The 22,854-nt window shown below is 39.1% G+C and overlaps 1 protein-coding gene across 1 annotated transcript in view; it reads right to left on the reverse strand.

The window, feature by feature from the left end:
- Nucleotides 1-22,854, reverse strand: part of FGD6 (FYVE, RhoGEF and PH domain containing 6) — a 114,190-nt gene that overhangs the window by 19,203 nt on the left and 72,133 nt on the right. The window contains exons 9-14 of the mRNA XM_047066232.1: nucleotides 7,688-7,738; nucleotides 4,277-4,335; nucleotides 4,122-4,193; nucleotides 3,356-3,424; nucleotides 1,835-1,918; nucleotides 997-1,076 (exon numbers count right to left, since the gene is read on the reverse strand). Of these exons, the coding sequence (XP_046922188.1) occupies nucleotides 997-1,076; nucleotides 1,835-1,918; nucleotides 3,356-3,424; nucleotides 4,122-4,193; nucleotides 4,277-4,335; nucleotides 7,688-7,738 (415 nt within the window). The remainder of the gene's footprint in view (nucleotides 1-996; nucleotides 1,077-1,834; nucleotides 1,919-3,355; nucleotides 3,425-4,121; nucleotides 4,194-4,276; nucleotides 4,336-7,687; nucleotides 7,739-22,854) is intronic.

The raw sequence follows: 22,854 nt of genomic DNA on the forward strand, positions 1-22,854 counted from the left end.
GGCTCTGAGCCATCAGCCCAGAGCCCGACGCGGGGCTCGAACTCACGGATCGCGAGATCGTGACCTGGCTGAAGTCGGACGCTTAACCGACTGCGCCACCCAGGCGCCCCAACGTTTATTTATTTTTGAGACAGAGAGAGACAGAGCATGAACGGGGGAGGGTCAGAGAGAGGGAGACACAGAACCGGAAACAGGCTCCAGGCTCCAAGCTGTCAGCATAGAGCCCGACGCGGGGCTCGAACTCACAGACCGTGAGATCGTGACCTGAGCCGAAGTCGGCCGCTCAACCGACTGAGCCACCCAGGGGCCCCAGTGTTTATTTATTTTTGAGAGAGACCGAGAGAGAGTGTGCGAGCAGAGCAGGAGTGGGGGAGGGGCAGAGAGAGGGAGACACAGAATCTGAAGCAGGCTCCAGGCTCTGAGCTGTCACCACAGAGCCCAATCTGGGGCTTGAACCCACAAACCGCGAGATCATGACCTGAGCTGAAGTCGGATGCTCAACCGACTGAGCCACCCAGGCGCCTCTCCAGCTATGTATTATTAAGACAACAATTGACTTTTTCTCTTAGTCTTCCTCATTTTTATGAGATGACACCCACCTCGTAGATTTGTTATGACCTTTCAATGTTATAGGAAAACTTCCTAGTGAATTATAAAGCACTAGATGTCTTTAAAAACATTAGGTGCCATTGCAAAAAGATTTGAAGTATTCACTAAAAATAAATAAATAAATAAATAAATAAATAAATAAAAATTAGCAAGGCACTTTCAGCATTATTATTCTTTTCATAGGAACATTTTTATCTTTGTGCTTCTAACACATTATTAGATTACCTCTCAGACATTTTATCTACATGATAAACCAAAAGTAAACTGCATGGTTTTAGGGAAGAAAAAGAAATAAGCCTAGTAGTTAACCTAAATGTAAAAGCTGTTGGAGATGTATGACTCTATAATACCAGCAAATGTTCATGTATACATGTTTTAAAATTTTACCTGGCTGAAAGGATAAAGGAACGTTCTACACTTTCAATCTTTAGTTCATTCTGATACGCTTCTTGGGTAGGTTTTCTGACCTGAAAGAAAGCAAGACAATTTGAGCAAACTCATCCTATTGCAAATCTCATCTCTGAAGCATAGCTAAAGTTGCTCAATGCTCTTGGTGCAGTCATCCACCACCAACCCTCATACCCAGCTTTATCTCCCCCTGCTGACCCTCATCTACTCTGTGCACCAGACAGAGTTAGATACCTGCATATGCATAGGCCCAACTTTCCCACCTTCAGGCCTTGGCTCCCACCTTCAGGCCAGTATACTCGCCTCTACCTGGAATGCCTTCTCCACATCTCAGTATGGCCATATGTGACCTACTCTTTAAGGCTCGTGGCTCTTCCTCCAAAGACTTCTTCTCTGTTTCCTAGCTGCCACAAATTCCTCCACTGAGTCCCATCGAAAGTTGCACATTCTTTATTTTCTGAACTCCCCCATATTTTAATTATGCCTTCATTGGTTATTTGTACCCTTATAGGTATTTATGTATAGTGTATTATCTCACCTCTGGGTGAGGCAGAGACAAAAATCATGATTCACTTCATCTTTGTATTTTTCACCAAACTTATTACCATGCTTTGTTTATAGTAGTTCTCAATAAATACCTTATGAATAAATTAATGTGTGAGTGAACAAATGACTACATAAATGAATAAATGAACATATAAACAGTAACACAGGGAGAGAGAAAAATTAAGGATGTGAAAAAGATGATTATTTTAGGGCTTCTTCTCTAAATATACTTGGGTTAAGAAAAGAAGTATCTTCTAACAGATGCACAGACCTTCATTCCAGCCAATGAGAGCATGTTGTTCAGTTTATACATCCCAGACTGCACCGGTGTTGTATACAACAGGGCATCATTAAACTGAAAGCAGAAATATTTTACAGGGTCAAGTAAAGAAACAAATTTCAGCTACAGAGACACTGGCAAGACACTGAAATAAAAAAGAAAACACTACTTTTTAATTAAAAGCTCTTTGAATAAAACACATAAGCGTGCTTATATAAACTATAACCACCCAGAATGCTTTATTAAAATTATTATTATTAAAATACAATTTCGGGGGTGTCTGGGTGGCTCAGTTGGCTGAGCATCCGACTTCAGCTCAGGTCATGATCTCACAGCTTGTGGGTTCGAGGCCCGCGTTGGGCTCTGGCTTGGAGCCTGGAGCCTGCTTCAGATTCTGTGTCTCCCTCTCACTCTGCCCCTAACCCATTCCCATCCTGTCTCCATCTCTCTCAAAAATAAATAAACACTAAAAAAAAAAAAAAAAAAAAAAAAAAAAGACAATTTTGGGGCACCTGGGTGGCTCAGTAGGTTAAGCATCTGACTTTGGTTCAGGTCATGATCTCACAGTTTGTGAGTTCAAGCCTGGCATTGGATTGTCTGCTGTCAGCACAGAGCCCGCTTAGGATCTTCCCTGCCTCTATCCTGCTCACTCTCTCTCTAAAATAAATAAACATAAAAAAAAGAAAAAAGGTGGGGCGCTTGGTGGCTCAGCAGGTTGAGTGTCCAACTTCGGCTCAGGTCATAATCTCATGGTCTGTGGGCTCGAGCCCCACATCGCGCTCTGCAAGCTGGGAGCTTGCTGTGGATTCTGTGTCTCCCTCTTTCTCTGCCCCTCCCCCACTCACACTCTGTCTCTCTCTCAAAAATAAATAATAAACATTAAAAAAGAATTTTAGGGGGCGCCTGGGTGGCTCAGTCGGTTGAGCGTCCGACTTCAGCTCAGGTCACGATCTCGCGGTCCGTGAGTTTGAGCCCCGCGTCGGGCTCTGGGCTGACGGCTCAGAGCCTGGAGCCTGCTTCTGATTCTGTGTCTCCCTCTCTCTCTGCCCCTACCCCGTTCATACTCTGTCTCTGTCTCAAAAATAAATAAACGTTAAAAAAAAAAAAAGATTAAAAAAATATTTTAGAAAGAAAAAAGATATTTTAGAAAAAAAAATAGAAAATAGGCATGTTCTAGAATATGTACTCTTTTCAAGTTCTGTAACAGATACAATATTTTCTGAATTCTAAATCCCACTAAAGTATTACAATCTGACTAAATAATTGATTGAATCAATTTTTCCACATTAGAAAGACATAAACTAAATTCAAAAAGGAAATAATTTCTGGTTATGCATGCATCACAAAAGACTTTGTTTCCTACATTTGAAATGCAAATAAGCAAGACAGTCAGTCAAAAATCCCACTAAAGCTATATGAATGTGTTAAGCTTATCTGTCATGTACAAATGTCTCCTTCCATTAGGCGATTATCCCTTCCCCCGGCTCATCAGAAACACACATGGCCACTTACCAGGAAAAACACTCGGGGCTGCATGACTTTCCGAGACAGCTTCATCAGAGTTCCCTCTTTCAGAAAAACCTGATTCATCCAAACAAATACGCATTTAATCCCACCATCATAACACAACTATGATAAATTAATAATTTGTTTTTCAACTTTCTTTACCCCGAATTTTTTTTGGGGGGAACAGGGCTGGGTGGACATAGTTGCCATGTCACTTTTTACAGTTATGGTTTCTTTTTAAGCTGCTTAAGGAACTGGACAAGCCAGCAGAGTTTCATAAATCCAGTATTGGTCCCAGGGGTACTATGTGGTCTGAAATGTAACTGACTGAGCGTGTACTTGATCCTAAGGCATAGCCAACATCCTGACAATTGCACTTTGTAATTTTCCTGAACTCATTTCCTACGCCACTGTTGTGCTCTATGAGGAGCACCAAAATACCAATTTTCTCCCTCCCCTCTTAAAGATTTTAAATGAAATTGTCTTTGAAGCTGTGTGAGGTCAGTTAGTATTACACAATAAAATGATCCTATTTAATCAGATACTCTGTGGGGTTCCTTGCCTTTCTCCTAATTGAATTGAACTTCTTGTCACAGTGACTTAAATCATGAATGTTTTGAATGGATAGAATGAGCTTGGTTGATCCAGATTGAGTCAGTGAAGAGTAACAACAACAAATAAACCTATTTTCGTAACTGAAATGAAAAATAGCTACAAACAGTGTCTAAATACATTGTATTAAGTTTGCAAAAGGCAGTCTAAAAACACTTACCCGTCCAGGTTGCACTATTTCATGGTGTCCATTTAAGCTGTATTGAATTTGCATAAGTTTCTGAAAGTTGTCCTACAGAAAGAGAATGTATAGCATATGAAGGCCTGGGCTTTTAGGTTCAATAGTATAACAGCCACTGACATCAAGATACTTACCCCTTGCTTCATGGTGTCATTGGCGTGGTTGGCTACCTCAATAACAACAGCAAGGGCATCTAAAATGTATAGGAACAGAAGGGACATCAGGTTATTCCAATGAATGGCAACATTAAGCAATTCCAGAGGGCCAGATAGCAAGTTTATAGCAGCAAACCCTGGAGGAGCTTGGGTCTGATGAGGGCAATACCAAGGAAAAACAGTACTCATGAAGAAAAATGAGCCCAATCCTCTAATGAGACATTATAGGCTATATGTGTCAATAGTATAAATGTCAGGGTTGCTTTGTGCTAAGATTTGATTACCCTATTGAATGTTTACAAGGATAAGGAAAGGATTTCACCTGGAAGTTAAAGACCATTCCAGTATAAAGTGCCTTGGGAGAGAAGTACTGTGGCACAGGGGACAGGAAACCAGAACTATGAAAAGTAACGATTTAAGAGGGTCAGGGCTTCGCTGCCTTCTCTTGGTCTGATCCCAAGGGGAAAAAATACCACAAAGAAGGATGTGAGGCTTTAGGAAATTACATGCACTATTTTGTGAGCTGAGTAATTTATCTGTGTTTATTCTTATTAACCCCTCGCCTTTAACAAAGTGTTTTTGAATGCTCTAGTCTTGTCATCTTCATAACTAGATATAAAGGGGAAAGTCTGCACTTTGTCTCCTTTTGGGCTATAGTTGTTCTTACGACAGTAATGCTTCCCTACAGACATGGGGACATATGGAAAGACAATTTTTGGTTGTCACAGTGACTGGGAAGATCCACTGGCCTTTAGTGGGTAAGAGCCAGGGATGCTAAGCATCTTGCGAGACTAATTACAAGTTCATATAAAGAAGGTTATCCGCAATGACAGTAGCACTCCCACAGAGAAAAAATGGTACAGTATTATTTATTTTATTTTATTTATTTTTGTTTCTTTTAATATGAAATTTATTGTCAAATTGGTTTCCATACAACACCCAGTGCTCATCCCAACAGGTGCCCTCCTCAGTACCCATCACCCACTTTCCCCTCCCTCCCACCCCCCATCAACCCTCAGTTTATTCTCAGTTTTTAAGAGTCTCTTATGGTTTGCCTCCCTCTCTAACTTTTTTTCCCCCTTCCCCTCCCCCATGGTCTTCTGTTAAGTTTCTCAGGATCCACATAAGAGTGAAAACATATGGTATCTGTCTTTCTCTGTATGACTTATTTCACTTAATGTAATACAAAAACTGGTAGAGTATTAGAGAGGGAAGTATGTCCCCCTGAGGCTGGTGTGGTAGTGGCAATAATCATCAACAAAAGAACTATAAAAAAGAAAAAAAAAGAAGAAAAAAAGAAAAGATCAATTTCTGGCAAGAGGTTGAGGTTTTTTTGGTCCCATTACTGTAACCTACCAATAGATTCTCTTTCTGGTATTAGCCTTAGAGGGTTCTACATTCTTCAAGCATGTATTATTATCACCATTATCAAAGAAAAGCAGTACTTCCTTATAGATACCCCAGGCATTTATCAGAATTTACTGCACATGACACTCAGCACAGCAGATATTCAAGAGTGATCCTGGACACATTCCCTTCCTTCTCGCCCATATGAATTCCCAGTGCGCAGGGAGAAAAGGTTTAGGATTTCACAAGTGGATACAATGATAAAACAGCTGCTATTTGGTCACCAGGCCTCCAAGCTCTACCTTCTCCTATCCATTTTGCAATTCTACTTTCCCCATGTCACCCCTTTAGGGATCCCTTTAACTTTTCTGCCAGCCTTCCAAAGGCATATTTGTCTCATTTTCTCTCACCTCTTGGGCATCTCAATCTCATCTACAACTTTTCACTGTTTTACTTCCATGCTTCTGGCCACACAGTGCACTTCACTGTTCACTGCTTCTTTGAACCTGTGTCTTTGCTGAAGGGTGTAATTTCCTTTAAGCAAGCTCCTTCATCTCTGGTGCTATATTTGTTTTATCTGGAAAATGGAGCTAATAACTCACTTTCCTTGAAGGCAGGAGCCCTGGGAGAGATGTTTTGAGGCCCTAGTCACTAAGCTGTGGCTAAAATTTTCATCTTCACGAGCCAGTCTCTGGTCTGGAATGCCTGCTCTCCCTCTCGTCCACCCTTCAACTCATCTCCAGCCCCACTTCTCTCTAAGCAAAGCACTGCCTCTTCAATCTTTGCATCTTCCCCACTCTTTGAAATGATTCTGTACTGCTCACTGCATCCTTACTTTAAATTTTTTTAATCTTTATTTTTGAGAGAGACAGAGATAGTGTGTGAGTGGGGGAGGAGCAGAGAGAGAGGGAGACACACAGAATTCGAAGCAGGCTCTAGGCTCTGAGCTGTCAGCACAGAGCCTGATGTGGGGCTTGAACCCACAAACCATGATATCATGACCTGAGCCGAAGCTGGACGCTCAACCGACTGAGCCACCCAGGTGCCCCACATCCTTACTTTAAAGCTATCTGTTTTGTTCTTTATCTGATGGGTATTATGGACTTTTCTCTTCAACTAGATTACATGTTCACCTAAGACAAGAAGCACACCACATACTCCACTCCAAACTTCGCCTTTTTTTTTTAAAAGCACCTTTAAAAGCAAAACACTTGCAAAGAGAAGATGTTAGATTAGAAGAAGTAAAATGATTAAGAGAATGAGTAAGAATCTCCACAAAATGGGATAAAAACCTATTCAGCTTTGTAATCTGAAAATGTAAAGGATGTATAAGAATTATAATCAGAATTCATAAAATTAATGGAGTATGGACATGGACTTCAGATTAGAGCCAGGGATATACCTATGGCATTTGAAAGAGGTACTTTGGGGATAAATAGAAAGAAACACCAGTATCCGGAACAGAATTAATCCTTGTGTATGTGTGTGTGTATGTGTAAGAGAGAAACATACACACACACACACACACACACACACACACACACACACACTGTGGATTAATCTGTGAATATCAATGAGTCCCTTGTACATACACACACACACACACACACACACACACACACACACACACACACTGTGGATTAATCTGTGAATATCAATGAGTCCCTTGTATTGTAATGGAAGTTTTCCTTTAAGTGCTACTAGGGGTGAGGGGTAGAAGGGTGGTAAGGCAATTGCCCAGCATCAAGCAGTCTTAGAATATGCTATTTTAGAATTTATCCCTGATTTGTGTAGTTGATCACTTCACAGAATCATGATTTTAAAGCCTGAAAGGACCTTGCAGATCAACTGGTTCAATCCCGGCTTTTCAAAGCAACAGACACATCTACAGAAGGTGAATTTTCCACTGGCACGGAGTGACTGAGCATAGAAGGAACCTTCCTCATTCTAGAACATGCAGGGTCCTCTCTCAGGAGGCCAGCTTCTGTGGCCAGCTATAATATAAGAACTTCTACAACATATAATACCACAAAAGTTATTTACCTTGAGTGTCTCTGAAATCTCCAGAGTCCTCTAGAAGATTTTTCAAATAATCTAGAAAAGGAAAAGGATTATAGTATTTAGTAAAATAAAGCACTAAGGAAAAAAGCATTTCATCTTTCTTATTCAATACTTTAGTCAGTTTTATTGGTTAATATATGTGCTAGTTCAATGTGCACTAACTTAAAAAAATTTTTTTTAATGTTTATTTATTTCTGAGACAGAGAGAGACAGAGCACGTGTGGGGGAGGGGCAGAGAGAGAGGGAGACATAGAATCAGAAGCAGGCTCCAGGCTCTCAGCTGTCAGCACAGAGCCTGACGCGGGGCTCGAACTCACAAACCGTGAGATCATGACCTGAGCCAAAGTTGGTTGCTCAACTGACTGAGCCACCCAGGCGCCCCAATGTGCACTAACTTTCTAAAAATGTGAAAGAATAAAGCCCCAAGATGCATTTGAAATTAGAACACAGGCTCAGAGCTAGAAAATCAGGGGCCACACTGGTCATTTTCTTTTCTTTTTTAATGTTTATTTTATTTTGAGGAAGAGAGAGAGGAAAGAGAGAGGGAGGGAGGGAGGGAGGGAGGGAGAGGGAGAGAACGAACCCCAAGCAGGCTCTGTGCTAATGTGCCCCACTGCGTGGGGCTCGATCTCATGGCCGTTTGACCACGACCTGAGCTGAAACTAACAGACGCTTAAATGACTGAACCACCCAGGCATCCCCACACCCGTCATTTTCAAGATGAGGAATCAGGTTATGTAACAGGGTTTCACTGAAATTACAACCTCTAGCTAAGACTAGAATCCAGGTTTCCTGATGCCCAGTTTAGCACTTTTACTCCAATACACATGAAATGCCTTAATCTCAAATCAGCTGTGTGTCCAGCACAAAATTCTAAGCATTAATAGACTGAATACTTAAGGGATTTGTCAATCTGAGAGTCTAACAATGCAGAGAACATCAGAGGAATACACTACATATGTCTAGAGCAGTGGTTCGCAAATGGGGGTGGAGTTTGCTTGCAAAGGGACATTTGGAAATGTCTGAAGACATTTCTGATTGTCACAACTGGGCAAAGGGGGTTCCATTGGCATCTAGTGACTAGAGGCCAGGAATGCTAAATATCCTACAAATGCACTGGACAGCCCCACAATAAATAATTATCTAAACCAAAATGTCAATAGGGTTGTAGTTGAGAAACTCTGGTCTAAATAAAGATGTTTTTTAAATAAGCTATGTGGGTATACAGTTCTTATAATACAGAAAAAAAAATTAAGGCAATAGGTTATATTTTATAAGTCTTTAACACTAACAGATGTCATGGGATTTCAAGGTACTTCAATCTCTGTTGAGAAATGTTGGATGATTTCGATTATCTCTCAAAACAGATTCTTAAAAAACAAAACAAAAACAAAACCACACATACAAACCACCCCCCCCCAAACAAATTCTGTTCCCTGGAATTTAAATTCACCCCACTACATGATCTCTATGGACTTTTGTGATTTTCTGTCTCGCTACTGCTTAACACAGGCCCTTTGTCCTTACCAAAGTCTGATTCTGCACAATGCTTGAATACTTCCCATGTGGTCCCTGGCTCCATACTTTTGTCTCTAATGTTCCCTTCTACTGAATCCTTTTCTCTGTCTCTGCACATAAAAATTCTACTCCCATTCTTCAAGGTTCATCTTAAATTCCTCTTCTCTTACCAAACTTTCCATTTGAAAGAAATATTCTCTCCCTTTGAATAATGTATTACATAGTAGTTACTCACTTTATGTCTTTTATCATTTTCTCATTAGACTCAAAGCTCCTTGAGGGCAGGAGCCATATCTGATTCATCTTTCTATCCCTCATAGTACATAGCCTGGGTCTTTGAATACCAGAGACAAGAAATGCTTGATGAATAAAAATATAAATAATTTTTTTAAGACAGGATTATGTTTAGGAAAAAGGCAGTAAAGGCTGAAACCTTTGTTTCAACTCCTAGTGCCAGTAGGAGTTGAGAAAATAAAAAGAGGAAAGGCATATTAAGAGACTGAATGCATTTTTATCAGAATCAATCTCCATTCAGCAACATTATAGAACTGGTTCATTTCATCTCATGGATTTATGAAATCATGCTCAAAGACACAAAGGGAAACCTGGATGTTAGTGTCAGCTTTTTTAACTCAATAGCTGACACAAACACACACACCCAATTGCTGAAACTCTGTACATCTTTGAAACAGTGATCCAAGAACTCGTATGAGTTTAGACATGTACACTATAAATACCCAGCTCTGGCAATAAGCCATGGGGAGATACTGTGTATGACGACATTAAGCTTCTATGCACCATCCCTAGCAATTTAGCTCTTAAAGTAATCCGAACACAAGTTGGAGAGTATGATACCAATCAAATAGATTTAAAAAACCCACAAAAACTAACAAAATGCACTTATTACACATTACACTTAGCCTCACCTGGAGATGAAAAATTAATCTCACTCTGACCCCACTCAGAATACATTCCATTTATAAGTTGTGTTCAGTGGGCCCAAATATTTAACTTTCCTATGAGTAACAAGGCTGGGGAGAAAAACCTACTCTTCTTCTTACATCTTCTCAACACCTGGGCTATCGCATTAATCAAAAGTGATGTCCCTTAGAACCTCTAGTTAGTGTAAGAGTGTGGAAAAGCAAGCAGATTTATTTAAATATCAGATTCATGGCAAGTTCCTACTTTGTCTTCAATTTTTGTTCTTTAATACAAAAGTATACCCAAACAAACAGAGACATTTCTCTAAACCAAGAGGGCTCACTGGAAGATGTCCGTATTAGGAAATCCTGACCTCTGAATCACAGGGCTGAGCTTGATAAGTTTGAGCTGCATTTTCTTTCCCTGAACTCAAGCTCAGCTGCTGCCCACCAACCTGAACTTGAGGCACAGAATGGAAATACACAAACTGGCTGAGCAGAAAACCCACCACTAGAATGCTGCAAAATCATGCTTTTAACCAAGGATGGAATGCAGTTAGGTTTACTTTCCTGGCCAACTAAAAAAACAAAACAAAACAAAAAAACCCTTAAATTTCAGCTTTCAAAATCCAATTTTCCAAAATTGAATTTTCCAAATTCAACTTTCTCATGGATCCATCCATCCATCCATCTATATTTTCAGGGCACCTTGTTGCAGTACATCATCTTGACAAGTTTTTTACCTTTTCAAAGAAGACCAGACCATGAATCCCCTTGGTTAAGAATCACTCAGTGCCTTAACTGCAAAATGAGAAGAATGTGGCTGTTCAGCCTCTGAGTCAGATGGGAGGAGCACTGAAACCACGAGCTGCCCTAGTGACTGTTATGACCCAGGTGAAACCCCAGAACAGAGACCAGACAGACACGCTTGTGTTAGTCACAGGGAATTCTTACTACGTACCATTTAGAACCTAGTAATCTGCATGAGCTTCATTAGAAACAATGAGAACAGAATAGTCATTTCAATTTGCCATGTTACACTTACAGTATCCCAAGATTTTCCTACTTTTGCCAAACCAAACTAGGCATTTAAAAAAATTTCACTAATAAAAATGCTTCAAATGCTGCTAAGGTTATTTATAACAAAGAAAAAAAAGTTGGTGCAGTGTGCACGGGCACCACAAAATGTACTTTCTGGCCACCAGGTGGCATCATTGATTAATAAAAGTTAATTAACCCCTATTATTACCATTAGAAGCACAAAATTAGCCAAAACCTAGCATGTACCTCAAGAGATATACAAGTTAACTTTGTTCTCATATATGAAGCCCAGAGTGAAAGGATAAGGACACAACAAATACTATATGTTGTGAGAGGTCTACGTTTTCTGTATATATGGGCTCCTAGTAATAAGCCTTATCACCCCCTGATTACCTAATCAAAAAATAATCAACTTAAAGCAAAAAACTGTTCAGAAGTACACTTAACCTTTCCTAAAAATGAGTCACTTGTGGGATTGGGATTCTGGGACATTTTAATTCAACAACACCCAGTTGGATTCCTGGACTATGTGCTGAGAAACGGTTGGTGGCAAAGCACAGAGGAAATGAACATACAAGGACAGTGACATTCCAAAGTCAATCTGTTTTGAACTTGAGAATGTGTCTTACTTTGTACTACCCACATTTCTTGTTTCCTCCTTAAATACGCACTGAAATCAGTGACACATCCAGAATTATGGGATCCAGAGAAAAATAAGTCTAGTCAATAAGCTTCTTTGCCAAAGTTTCAAATTTTAAAGGCAACCAGAAATTATCCTGACTTCTGAGACAAATAAATTATTTTAAATACCAAAAATAAAAGTCAAGTGTTACGTTGCAAGACATACTGCTGCCATCTTCAAGGCAGCTTGGTGAAGTGGTCAAGGGCACTCACTGGCAGTGTGAGGATAGACTCTTCATCGTCCAGCTATGTCTAGCTGAGGCTTTTGACTTTGGCCATGCCCTGTAGCATTTCTGTGTGTCAATATCCACATACATAAAATAAGTAGGGTGGACCAGACTAGAAAACTGTAATGATTATCATTCTAATGTATTATGAAGCACATTTAAAAAAATATTCTAAAATGCATTATAGGAAATCTGGAAAAGTAAACAATGGAGAGAACTCAAACCACACACATCTGTTAAATAACTATTATGGAGGCGCCCAGTTGGCTCAGTTGGTTAAGCACCCAACTTCGGCTCAGGTCATGATCTTGTGGTTTGTGAGTCTGAGCCCCACATGGGACTCTGGACTGACAGTGTGGAGCCTGCTTGGGATTCTCTCTCTTCCTCTCTCTCTGCCCCTGTCTTGCTTGTTCTCTCTCTCAAAAGAAAATAAAAATAAACTTAAAATAACTATTATGATTAAAAATATTTCCTTGTTTTTATAAATACTTGATTTTAATTTTAATAATATATAGGATTTTATAGCCCATTTAAAATCTTTTGGCCCACATATTTTTTTCCCATAGGAATAGCTGAACAACATCCCGTGAGAGGGATGTTATTCGGTACTTAGGTACTAAAGGTCATTTAAAAATTATCTTGTTTTGGCTGTTCTAAATAATATAGTCCTATATCCTAATTTGCCCATAATGATGCTGCTGTATACTTGTTGCCCTTGTCTAACTATAAATAGTGCCTTTCACTCTTTGAATAATAAATTCTCTAATCATTTTAATTATAAGTAACACTGATCAGTATCTTCATATATTTGTCTTTTTTTACATACTTGAGATTATTTCCTGATCAGAGAAAATGAAGTTTTTTTAAAGTAACTGATACATATATATATATATGAGAGATCCTCCCTAAAGGGATACACCAACTTAAAATATCATTATAAATACATGAGAATATCAAATTCACTAATGATCCAGTTATATGTATTGTAGTTTTTTATTGCTGATATAGTAGGGGGAATTAAAAACTTGTTTTAATTAATACTTATGATTTAGAGGATGTTAGATATGCCACTGTGTATTTATTATGCATTTTCTTAGTGAATTATTCCTACGTTTAGTCTAGATATCTAAGGGAATTTTAATATTCTTAGTGAAAAAGCAATTTCTTTCATATTTGCTACTAAGATATTTTCTGACATATTGTTTATCTTTTGACTGTTTTAAACCTCTATAATGCTTTTATTATTTAGAATAGTATAAAGGTATCAATATTTTCCTTTATAATTTCTTTATTTTTCTGGGCTTAGAAAACCATCTCTCCTCTTCTCCCTATCCTTAGTTTTAATAACCAATTTTATTTTTTTACCTTCTTTCCCCCTGTAGTTTAATGCTTTCTATTTTTTATTTTAATTAAGGCTTTCTTTTTTTTTTTTTTTTAAGAGCAGTTTTACGTTCACAGTAAAGCTGAGAGGAAGGAACAGAGATTTTCCATACACCTCCCACTCCCACATGCACAGCCTCTCCCATTAGCAACATTCCCCACCAGAGTGGTACATTTACTACAACTGATAAAGCTATACTGACACATCATTATTACGCAGAGTCCATAGTTCACTGTTGGTGTTGTATATTCTATGGGTTTAGACAAACATAAAATGACATGTATCCCTGATGATGGTAATGTACAAAGTATTTTCACTGCCCTAAAAATCCTCTATGCTCTGCCTATTTAATTTTGATTTTAGTGTATTCACTAATGTATGAATCTCAATTTTTTCTTTCTTAAAAAAATGTTTTTAATGTTTATTTATTTTTGAGGGGGGTGGTAGGGAGAGAGGGAGACACAGAATTTGAAGCAGGCTCTAGGCTCGGAGCTGTCAGCACAGAGCCTGATGCAGGGCTCAAACTCACAAACCATGAGATCATGACCTGAGCCGAAGTTGTATGCTTAACCGACTGAGCCACTCAGGCAACCCATTCATTTTTCCTTTCTTCTGTCTTACACTTCCTATCTTGCCATACATTACATTTTTATAAACAGGGTCACTTTAAAGTTACCTCCTTATTCTATTAATAGAATAATAATTTTCATTTTTCAAATGTTTATGTTGAGAAAGAGAGCATGTGCATGCATGAACACATGCAGGAAAGGGTCAGAGAGAGAGAGGGAGAGAGAGAATCCCAAGCAGGCTCTGCATTGTCAGATCTCATGAACCAGGAGATCATGACCTGAGCTGAAACCAAGAGTCGGATGCTTAATCAACTGAGCCACCCAGGCGCCTCAATAATTATTACTGTTCAATCAATAGGTCTTTCTTTTATACATATATACATATACATATACATATATATATGTGTGTGTGTGTGTGTGTGTGTGTGTATATATATATATATATATATATATATATATATATATATATATATATAATTTTCCCCCCTTACCTTCCCCCAGGGTCTTCTATTAAGTTGCTCAAATTCCACATGAGTGAAAACATAGATAGTCTTTTCTCTGACTGACTTATTTCACTTAGCATAATACCTCTAGTTCCATCCACATTGTTGCAAATGGTAAGATCTCATTCTTTTTCATTGCTGAGTAATATTCCATTGTATGTATGTATGTGTGTATGTGTGTGTGTGTGTGTGTATACCAATCTTCTTTATCCATTCATCAGTTGATGGACATTTGAGCTCTTTGGATAAATTCCTATAGTGCTATTGCTGGGTCATAAGATAATTCTATTTTCAAATTTTTGAGGAACCTCCACACTGTTTTCCAGAGTAGCTGCACCAGTTTGCATTCCCACCAATAGTGCAAGAGGGTTCCCCTTTCTCCACATCCTCGTCAACATCTGTTGTTGCCTGAGTTAATTTTAGCCACTCTGGTGTGAGGCGGTATCTCAATGTGGTTTTGATTTGTATTTCCCTGATGATGAGTGATGTTGAACATCTCTTCATGTGTCTGTTAGCCATCTGGATGTCTTCTTTGGAAAATTGTCTATTCATGTCTTCTGCCCATTTCTTCCCTGGCTTATTTGTTTTTCAGGTGTTGAGTTTGGTAAGTTCTTTATAGATTTTGGATACTAACCTTTTATCTGATATGTCATTTACAAGTATCTTCTCCCATTCTGTTGGTTGCCATTTGGTTTTGTTAATTGTTTCCTTTGCCGTGCAGAAGCTTTTTATCTTGAGGATGTCCCAATAGTTCTTTTTTGCTTTTATTTCCCTTGTCTTTGGAGACATGTCAAATAAGAAGTTGCTGTGGCTGAGGTCAAAGAGGTTGTTGCCTGTTTTTCTCCTCTAGGATTTTGATGGTTTCATGTCTCACATTTAGGTCTTTCATCCATTTGGAGTTTATTTTTGTGTATGGTGTAAGAAAGTGGTCCAGTTTCATTCTTCTGGATGTTGCTGTCCAGTTCTCCCAGCACCATTTGCTGAAGAGACTGTCTTTTTTCCAGTGGATACTCTTTCCTGATTTGTCAAAGATTAGTTGGCCATACATTTGTGGGTCTGATTCTGGATTCTCTATATTATTCCATTGGTCTATGTGTCTGTTTTTGTGCCAATACCACACTATCTTGATGACTACAGCTTTGTAGTACAGGCTAAAGTCCAGAATTGTGATGCCTCCAGCTTTGGCTTTCTTTTTCAACATTACTTTGGCTATTCAGGGTCTTTTGTGGTTCCATACAAATTTCAGGATTGTTTGTCCTAGTTCTAAGAAGAATGCTGGTGTTTCAATAGGTCTATTCTTGCAATGGGATTATGTGCTTTTAATTATTGATGTTGTAGGATATGTATTGGCTGATGTTTCCCTCCCAGAATATTCTTTAATGATGTACTCTATTTTGCTAAACTGTGGGCTTCATGAAGACAAGGAGCTTGAATTATCCTTGATTCCAGTACCTAGAACAAGGTCTGGTACATATTCAATAAATGTTTCCTGAATTTATGGTGGGCTAAATGATACTCCATTTAGGGTAACCACTTCTTGCTTTCTACTTTACTAAGCAGTTGAGATAATACCTTGAGGGTCTGACTAGTGTAAAAGTACTCAGGCCCCTGCTCTCATTCTCTTGCCTCTCAAGTATTAATTCTATTCTGGTCCTTGAAATGTGGCCCCGGGCTGCCTCTTGTACATACAGTGCTTGTCTGAATTAGAAAAAGTGACCTTTCTGGGCTCTCAGAAAGCAGGCCATGCCTTTCTGTGAATTAGAAAAGGTCACCTCTCCTGGGCTGATGCACCCCCACCCAGAGCACACAAGATGTTGAGCAGAGTGCAGGGTGGACCTGGACATCAGCCAAAGCCCTTGTACAGGACATAGCCAATGAGGCAGCCCTGGTCTATGCTAGACTTTGGGTCAGGGCCCTGGTCCTGAGGTGGCATGCCCAAAGGACTTACAAACTAAATCTAACTCCACGGGCTCATCTTATGCAAAATTGTGTAGCAGATTTTACAATGGACAGAATCTTCCTGTGGTCCCTTTTTATTGGGACAGACTGGCTAGGCATATCCAGGATGCCCTTAGAGGAATCCAAACGGTAGGAAGTCTCTCAACAAAAGTAAACATCCATTATTTTGACTTGGTTGATACTGCTTTTTTCCATGGATACATTTTCCAGCCGTTAAGCCTGCCAGTTTACTAGGTGACAATCTCAAAGGTACAGAAATGGTTTTGGCACAGTGAAGTTTCATTTACAGAAGTTCTTATCCATATTTGGTCCTTACCACCCTAATTATCAACAAAGAACAAATTTAGGTTTAGGGAACTAAGAATATTTTATTTTATTAGCCAAAGAATAGCCAAGAAAAGAGTAAAGCAAATACAAACACTAAAGTGAATTCAAGTTTGAGTGAATTTCAGCATTTTCTTCAATGGGAACAGTTCCTGATGTAAGCCCATGACTAACAAACACTAAGAGGAAAACTCAGTCAGCTTGCTGGATCTTTGGCAAGGCAAGTTTCAATGATAGAGGCATTTGGCTATCTACAGGGAATCTGAGTCAAACATACACAGAGAACTAGAACAAAGAATGACTTTACAATGATGTCTGTGGGTACAGTTCTGGAGATCTACAAACTTGGATGGGCAAAGAACAAAAAAACAATATTTTCACTAACTTCTACATGAAATACAGAATTTCCTTCTATTGTGAATGTAGGCAACAAACCACAGTATTACCAATGATACCAATGACTTTACCACCAGAGAAGTCACATAATTTTTTATTATCACATCACAGTTGTTGCAGATATCTCAAAATACTGTTTACCATCACCACTACATCAAAATCATGGTAGTTCTTATATCTACCACCAGATCTTCTTTTTAATGCATTACTAAAGTAGCACATGTATTACTATGTAACACTATAAAACTATTTTAATAACTGTATTTCAGGCTAATTGGTTCCTTTTAATCTTATGTATATTATTCTGTAACTTTAAAAAAAGTATTCTAAGAGATCCATAGACCTCACCAGATTACCAGAGGGATCCAGGCATAAAAAAGGTTAAGAACCTCTATTCTGTAGAGAAAGTGAGATTACATTTAAAAGCTATAATTTAGGGGTGCCTGGGAGGCTCAGTCGGGTTGAGCATCCAACTTTTGGTTTCAGCTCAGATCATGGTCTCATGGTTTGTGAGTTTGAGCCCCATGTCAGGCTCTGTGCTGACAGTGCGGAGCCTGCTTGGGATTCTCTCTCTCCCTCTCTTTCTGCCTCTCCCCTGCTTGCTCTCTCTGTCTCTCTCTCAAAATAAATAAATAAGCTTAAAAGCATTCAAATAAAAGTTATAATTTAATAGAACAGGCAGATAAAATGTGCTTATATCCTAAAGTCTTTCCATAGTACTAAATATTTCCACAGTACTAAGATATTTCATGGATAGAATTTATTAAATACCATCTCTCAAAATACCTTGTTCACAACTATAATTAAAAAATTAATTGTAACATGTTGAGAGTTGAGCTAATAACAACAGGAATTCTGAATATTATCACTGCCTTACATCAGGGTCTTTGGGTTCTTCAGAAACTAAATTCCTTGGCTGGTGATTGGGACAGCCCCACCTTTCATCACGTTCTGCCCGAGAGAAAGTGTTAGAATGACTTTGAAGAAGACAATTAGCCCTGGGTTATAAAACAAATATTTGCTAAGCAGAAGTTTCATTTTTCAGTAAGAATTTTTTAAAAGTCATGCATTAATTTGACTGTGATCTTTTGTTGAATCTGCTTATTAGTCCATTCATAGCTCAAATTAATAGCTTCAGAACACTATAACAGATGTTTTTAATATCCCATTTTCTACCAACATGGGAAATCCTGGATTTCTAAAACCTAGAGGGAGTTAATACCATCCCAGACTAAAGGCAAAGATTACAGGAAAAGTAATATAATATGTCGTTAGTCACTTATAACATAAATATTTAGAACAAGATCAAAGAAAACTACCTGATCCAAATTTAATCAAAGTTCAAAGGACTGTTTTTTCCTCCTAAATATAGAAATGGAAAAGATATTTCAGAGGAATTTTTAAATTATGTTTTTCATTTTATTTTACTTTCTCAACATGATCCTCACTGATTTAACTTTTTTCAACACCAATGTAGTAACTTTCCACAAATAAAGGTTTTTTTGTTGGAAAAATTTATACTGCATATAACACAGAGACAAAAAAAACCTAAAAGGATCTATGATAGTCATCTCTGGATGGTAGAAGATAAAGAAGAACTATGTTTTATAATACTTATATATTTTTTAATAGGCACAAAAGACCCTTACAAAAACAAATCCTCAAAATATAGTCACTCAAACAAATGACGAGATCAGTTTAATTTTCAGGACTTGAGGAGAGGACGCTCTTGGTGAAAGCCTCAGTGGTTGGGCATGGCCCCAAAGAGGAGGACTAGAAGCTCCACCAGAGCAAGGACCACCTTGGTGTTGGCCAGTGTATACAGGTGTCCGGCTCAAGTTCAGTCCATATAAATATTGATTAATGAAAGAGAGAATCTGGCCTTGAGGACATCTTTCAGTACAGAGTAAAAAAACCTATTGCAGTTAGAGCAAAGGAAAACAAAGTTTGGGAAATTCTGGGTTATAACACGTGGCCTTTATATTGTGAATAATAATGCCCCCCCCATTAAGACTTTTTTTAGAGTGATTTTATGTTCACAGCAGACCTGAGAGAAAGACATAGAGATTTCCCATATACCCTCTGCCCCAGACATGCACAGACATTCCCATTACCAATATCCTCCACCAGAGTGGTATGTTTGTTAGAATGGAGGAAGCTACATTGACACATCACAACCCCCCACTCCTCCCAAAGCCGATAGTTTACATTAGGATTTACTCTTGGTGTGGTATATTCTATGGGTTTGGGCAAATGACAGGTATCTGCTATTATGGTAGGATAATGTAAGTTTTCAACTTTCCTGGGCTCTCCTCCCAGTTCCTGGCAGGGCTGCTAAAACCCTTGTGATTTTCTAAGTGATAAGAGCACTAGGAGCATCTTTTGTTCTAACATCTGGCCTCTGACCCTAGTTCTGACAGAACTCCTAAATCCTCTGAAACTTCCTAGGTGATAGGAATGTCTTTTGTTATAATGAGCTGACTCTGGGTGGGCTCCTGAATAGCTCCTAGATAAGGGCTGGTCACCAGAAAGATCAAGCCATGATTATAAGCTTGAAACTTTCAGCCCTACTCTCCATCCTATAGGAAGGGAAGAGGACTAGAAGTGGAGTTAACATTGGATCATGACCACATGATGAAGCCTTCATTAAAATTCCGAAGTATAGGGGTTAGAGTTTCTGGTTGCTGAACATGTGGAGGTGCTGGGAGAGTGGTACCCAGAGAGGGCATGGAAGCTCCAAGATCCTTCCCATATACTTTTCCCTATGCATCCCTTCCATCTAGATAGTCACTTTTTTCCTTCATCATACCTTTAAAAAAAATTATTTATTTATTTATTTATTTATTTTTGAGACAGAGAGAGAGAGAGAGAGAGAGAGCGCATGCAAGCGAGTGGGGGAGGGTCAGAGAGAGAGAATATCAAGCAGGCTCCGCACTGTCAGCATGGAGCCTGATGTGGGGCTCAAACTCACAAACCATGAGATCATGACCTGAGCTGAAACCAAGTGTCAGACACTTAACTGACTGAAGCCCCCCGCTTTTACCATATCCTTTAAAAATAAACGAGCAAATGTAAATAAGTGTTGCCCTGAGTTCTATGAGCCATTCTGGCAAAGTAGTGAATCCAAGGAGAGAATCAGGGGAACCCAGATTTATAGCTGGTTGATCAGAAATACAGGTGGGGCGCCTGGGTGGCTCAGTCGATTGAGCGTCAGACTTCAGCTCAGGTCATGATTTCGTGGTTCATGAGTTTGAGCCCATTGGGCTCTGTGCTGACAGCTCAGAGCCTGGAGCCTGCTTCAGATTCTGTGTCTCCCTCTCTCTCTGCCCCTCTCCTGCTCACGCTGTTTGTCTCTCAAAATGAATAAATGTTAAAAAAAAAAAGAAAAGAAAAGAAATACAGGTGACAACCTGGGACATGTTGAATGGCATGTGAAGTTTGCAGGGGGGTAGTCTTGTGGGATGGAGCCCTTGATCTGTAGAATCTGGCACTATTTCCAGGTAGATAGTGCCTGAATTGAATCAAATTGTAGGACACCTAGCTGATGTCAAAGATAATTGCCTAGTATGGGACTAAACTACACGTCTGGTGTCAGTACTGTGAGTGTGGTGGTGGTGGTGTGTGAACAAGAGAGACACAGGAGTGGGTTTTTCCTTTTGGTATCCTTGGAAAAGAGATTAAGTGACAATGTGCCAGGGGTGGTGGTGGTGATAAGAGGTAGCATGACCAGAAGGAAGATATTGCCACAATTTGACAGGAGTTTAGGAAGGCCTGGCCTAGAACAAGGGAAATGGAAACAGCAGGAATCAGAGGCAAAGGAAAACTGGTCAGCATATCCTATGAGAGAGAAAAGAAGAGGAAAGGGAAGTATTTCAGTCCTTTCCATAATTTTGTGCTTGGGTAACTGGAAGAACGTTTCAACTCTTAATAATTTATTGACCCACTCATCCATGAAACATTAATTGACACTACAGCATGGGGATTCTCAACCTTATAAAAAGGAACAATGTTTAACTCCCTAAGCCTTTCAGCTCATTGAGTTCCTGTTATGTGCCAGAGTCTATGACAGACACAGAATCAGGATAATAAAGACGGTCTCAACACTGAAGAGATGAGGAAGGAAATAAACAGAGGTAAACAATTAATGTTGCTCCTACAGTAGCACCTGTTTCTTTCCATTACTTCTTCACTGCTGCCTCAAGACTCTCATGCTCCTGGGGCACCTGGGTGTCTCAGTCGGTTAAGCATCTGACTTCGGCTCTGGTCATGATCTCACAGTTTGTGGGTTCAAGCCCTGCATCATGCTCTCTGCTGACAGCTCAGAGCCTGGAGCCTACTTCGGATTCTGTGTTTCCCTCTCTCTCTGCCCCTCCTCCGCTCACACTCTGTCTCTTAAAAATAAATAAACATAAAAAAAAATTAAAAAAAAAAAAAAAGACTCTCAGGCTCTTAACTGCAAACAGGTTCTGGGCCCCACATAGATTTCAAGATCTGACTAGATCCACTTGCTTTGAGTGGCCAATATAAAGGTAAAATTTATAAGTTTTCCTACTTAAATTAAGTAAACCAGTTACTTTATTTTACCTTTTAAATAAAATAATTCTAATACTAAGCATTTATTATACAACATATGCATTTTCTTTAATCTTATTTTGAGCTGAGTTAAAAAAAAAAAAAAAAAGTACTACCAGGAATTTAGTTGAAAGTGCTTTTCACTATGCTGAAGGAAGACAAAGCTAAGTCAAATATCCAACCGAAAGCCAAATTATGTCCAGGAAGAAAATTCTGCAAGACAACAGGATGGTTGTCTGACTAGTAGGGGCAGGTTGCAGTATCTGGGGATTTCCATCCACCTTTCTCTAAAAGGATTCCAAAAGAAACTATCCTATCTTATCTGTACTTCATCTCTACATTTCTCAGTCTTTCCCTCCTGAAACCAAGGGGGTCACATATCTATACTGAGTCAGGCAGGGATCCTTCCCCTAGTCTGCCTGAAACTCATTACTAAATCAAAGTTGTTAAAAGTTGCCCCAAATAGTCTTGCTGTTCCTCTCTGTTCCTATATATTTTGTGCTCTTGGAATTACTCCAAATTCTAAAATGAAAATGAAAGTTATATAACCCCACAAGGTTGTTCAAAGGATTAAAACACTGAGCTTGTTTATCCAAAAATGAGGACCCCGTTAGAATAGATGTAAACCTAAAGATTTAAAATCCAACTTCTAAAAATTTAAGTGTATAGACAGGGAGCACTTTGATAGCAACTGTAGAAATATCTTGCAAAATAGGGAGTAATCAGAATATAACAAAAATGAGTACCGGAAAATCAGAGTAAAAAAAAAAATTTTTTTTAATGTTTACTTATTCCTGAGAGAGAGACAGAGTGTAAGCTGGGGAGAGGCAGAGAGAGAGGGAGACACAGAATCCAAAGCAGGCTTCAGGCTCTGAGCAGTTAGCACAGCACCCGATGCAGGGCCCGAATTCAGAAACAGTGAGATCATGACCTGAGCCGAAGTCGGACACTTAACCAACTGAGCCACCCAGGCGTCCCTGGAAAATCAGAATTTTAAATAAAAATATAAACAAACCCTTAGCATCACAGCCTCCATATGTCCTTAGGATTCTAGGACC

The sequence above is a fragment of the Lynx rufus genome, unplaced genomic scaffold (genome assembly GCF_022079265.1).
Source record: "Lynx rufus isolate CCGP_SWC_20201006 ecotype Redwood Valley unplaced genomic scaffold, mLynRuf1.p SCAF_7, whole genome shotgun sequence".
Taxonomy (NCBI): domain Eukaryota; kingdom Metazoa; phylum Chordata; class Mammalia; order Carnivora; family Felidae; genus Lynx; species Lynx rufus.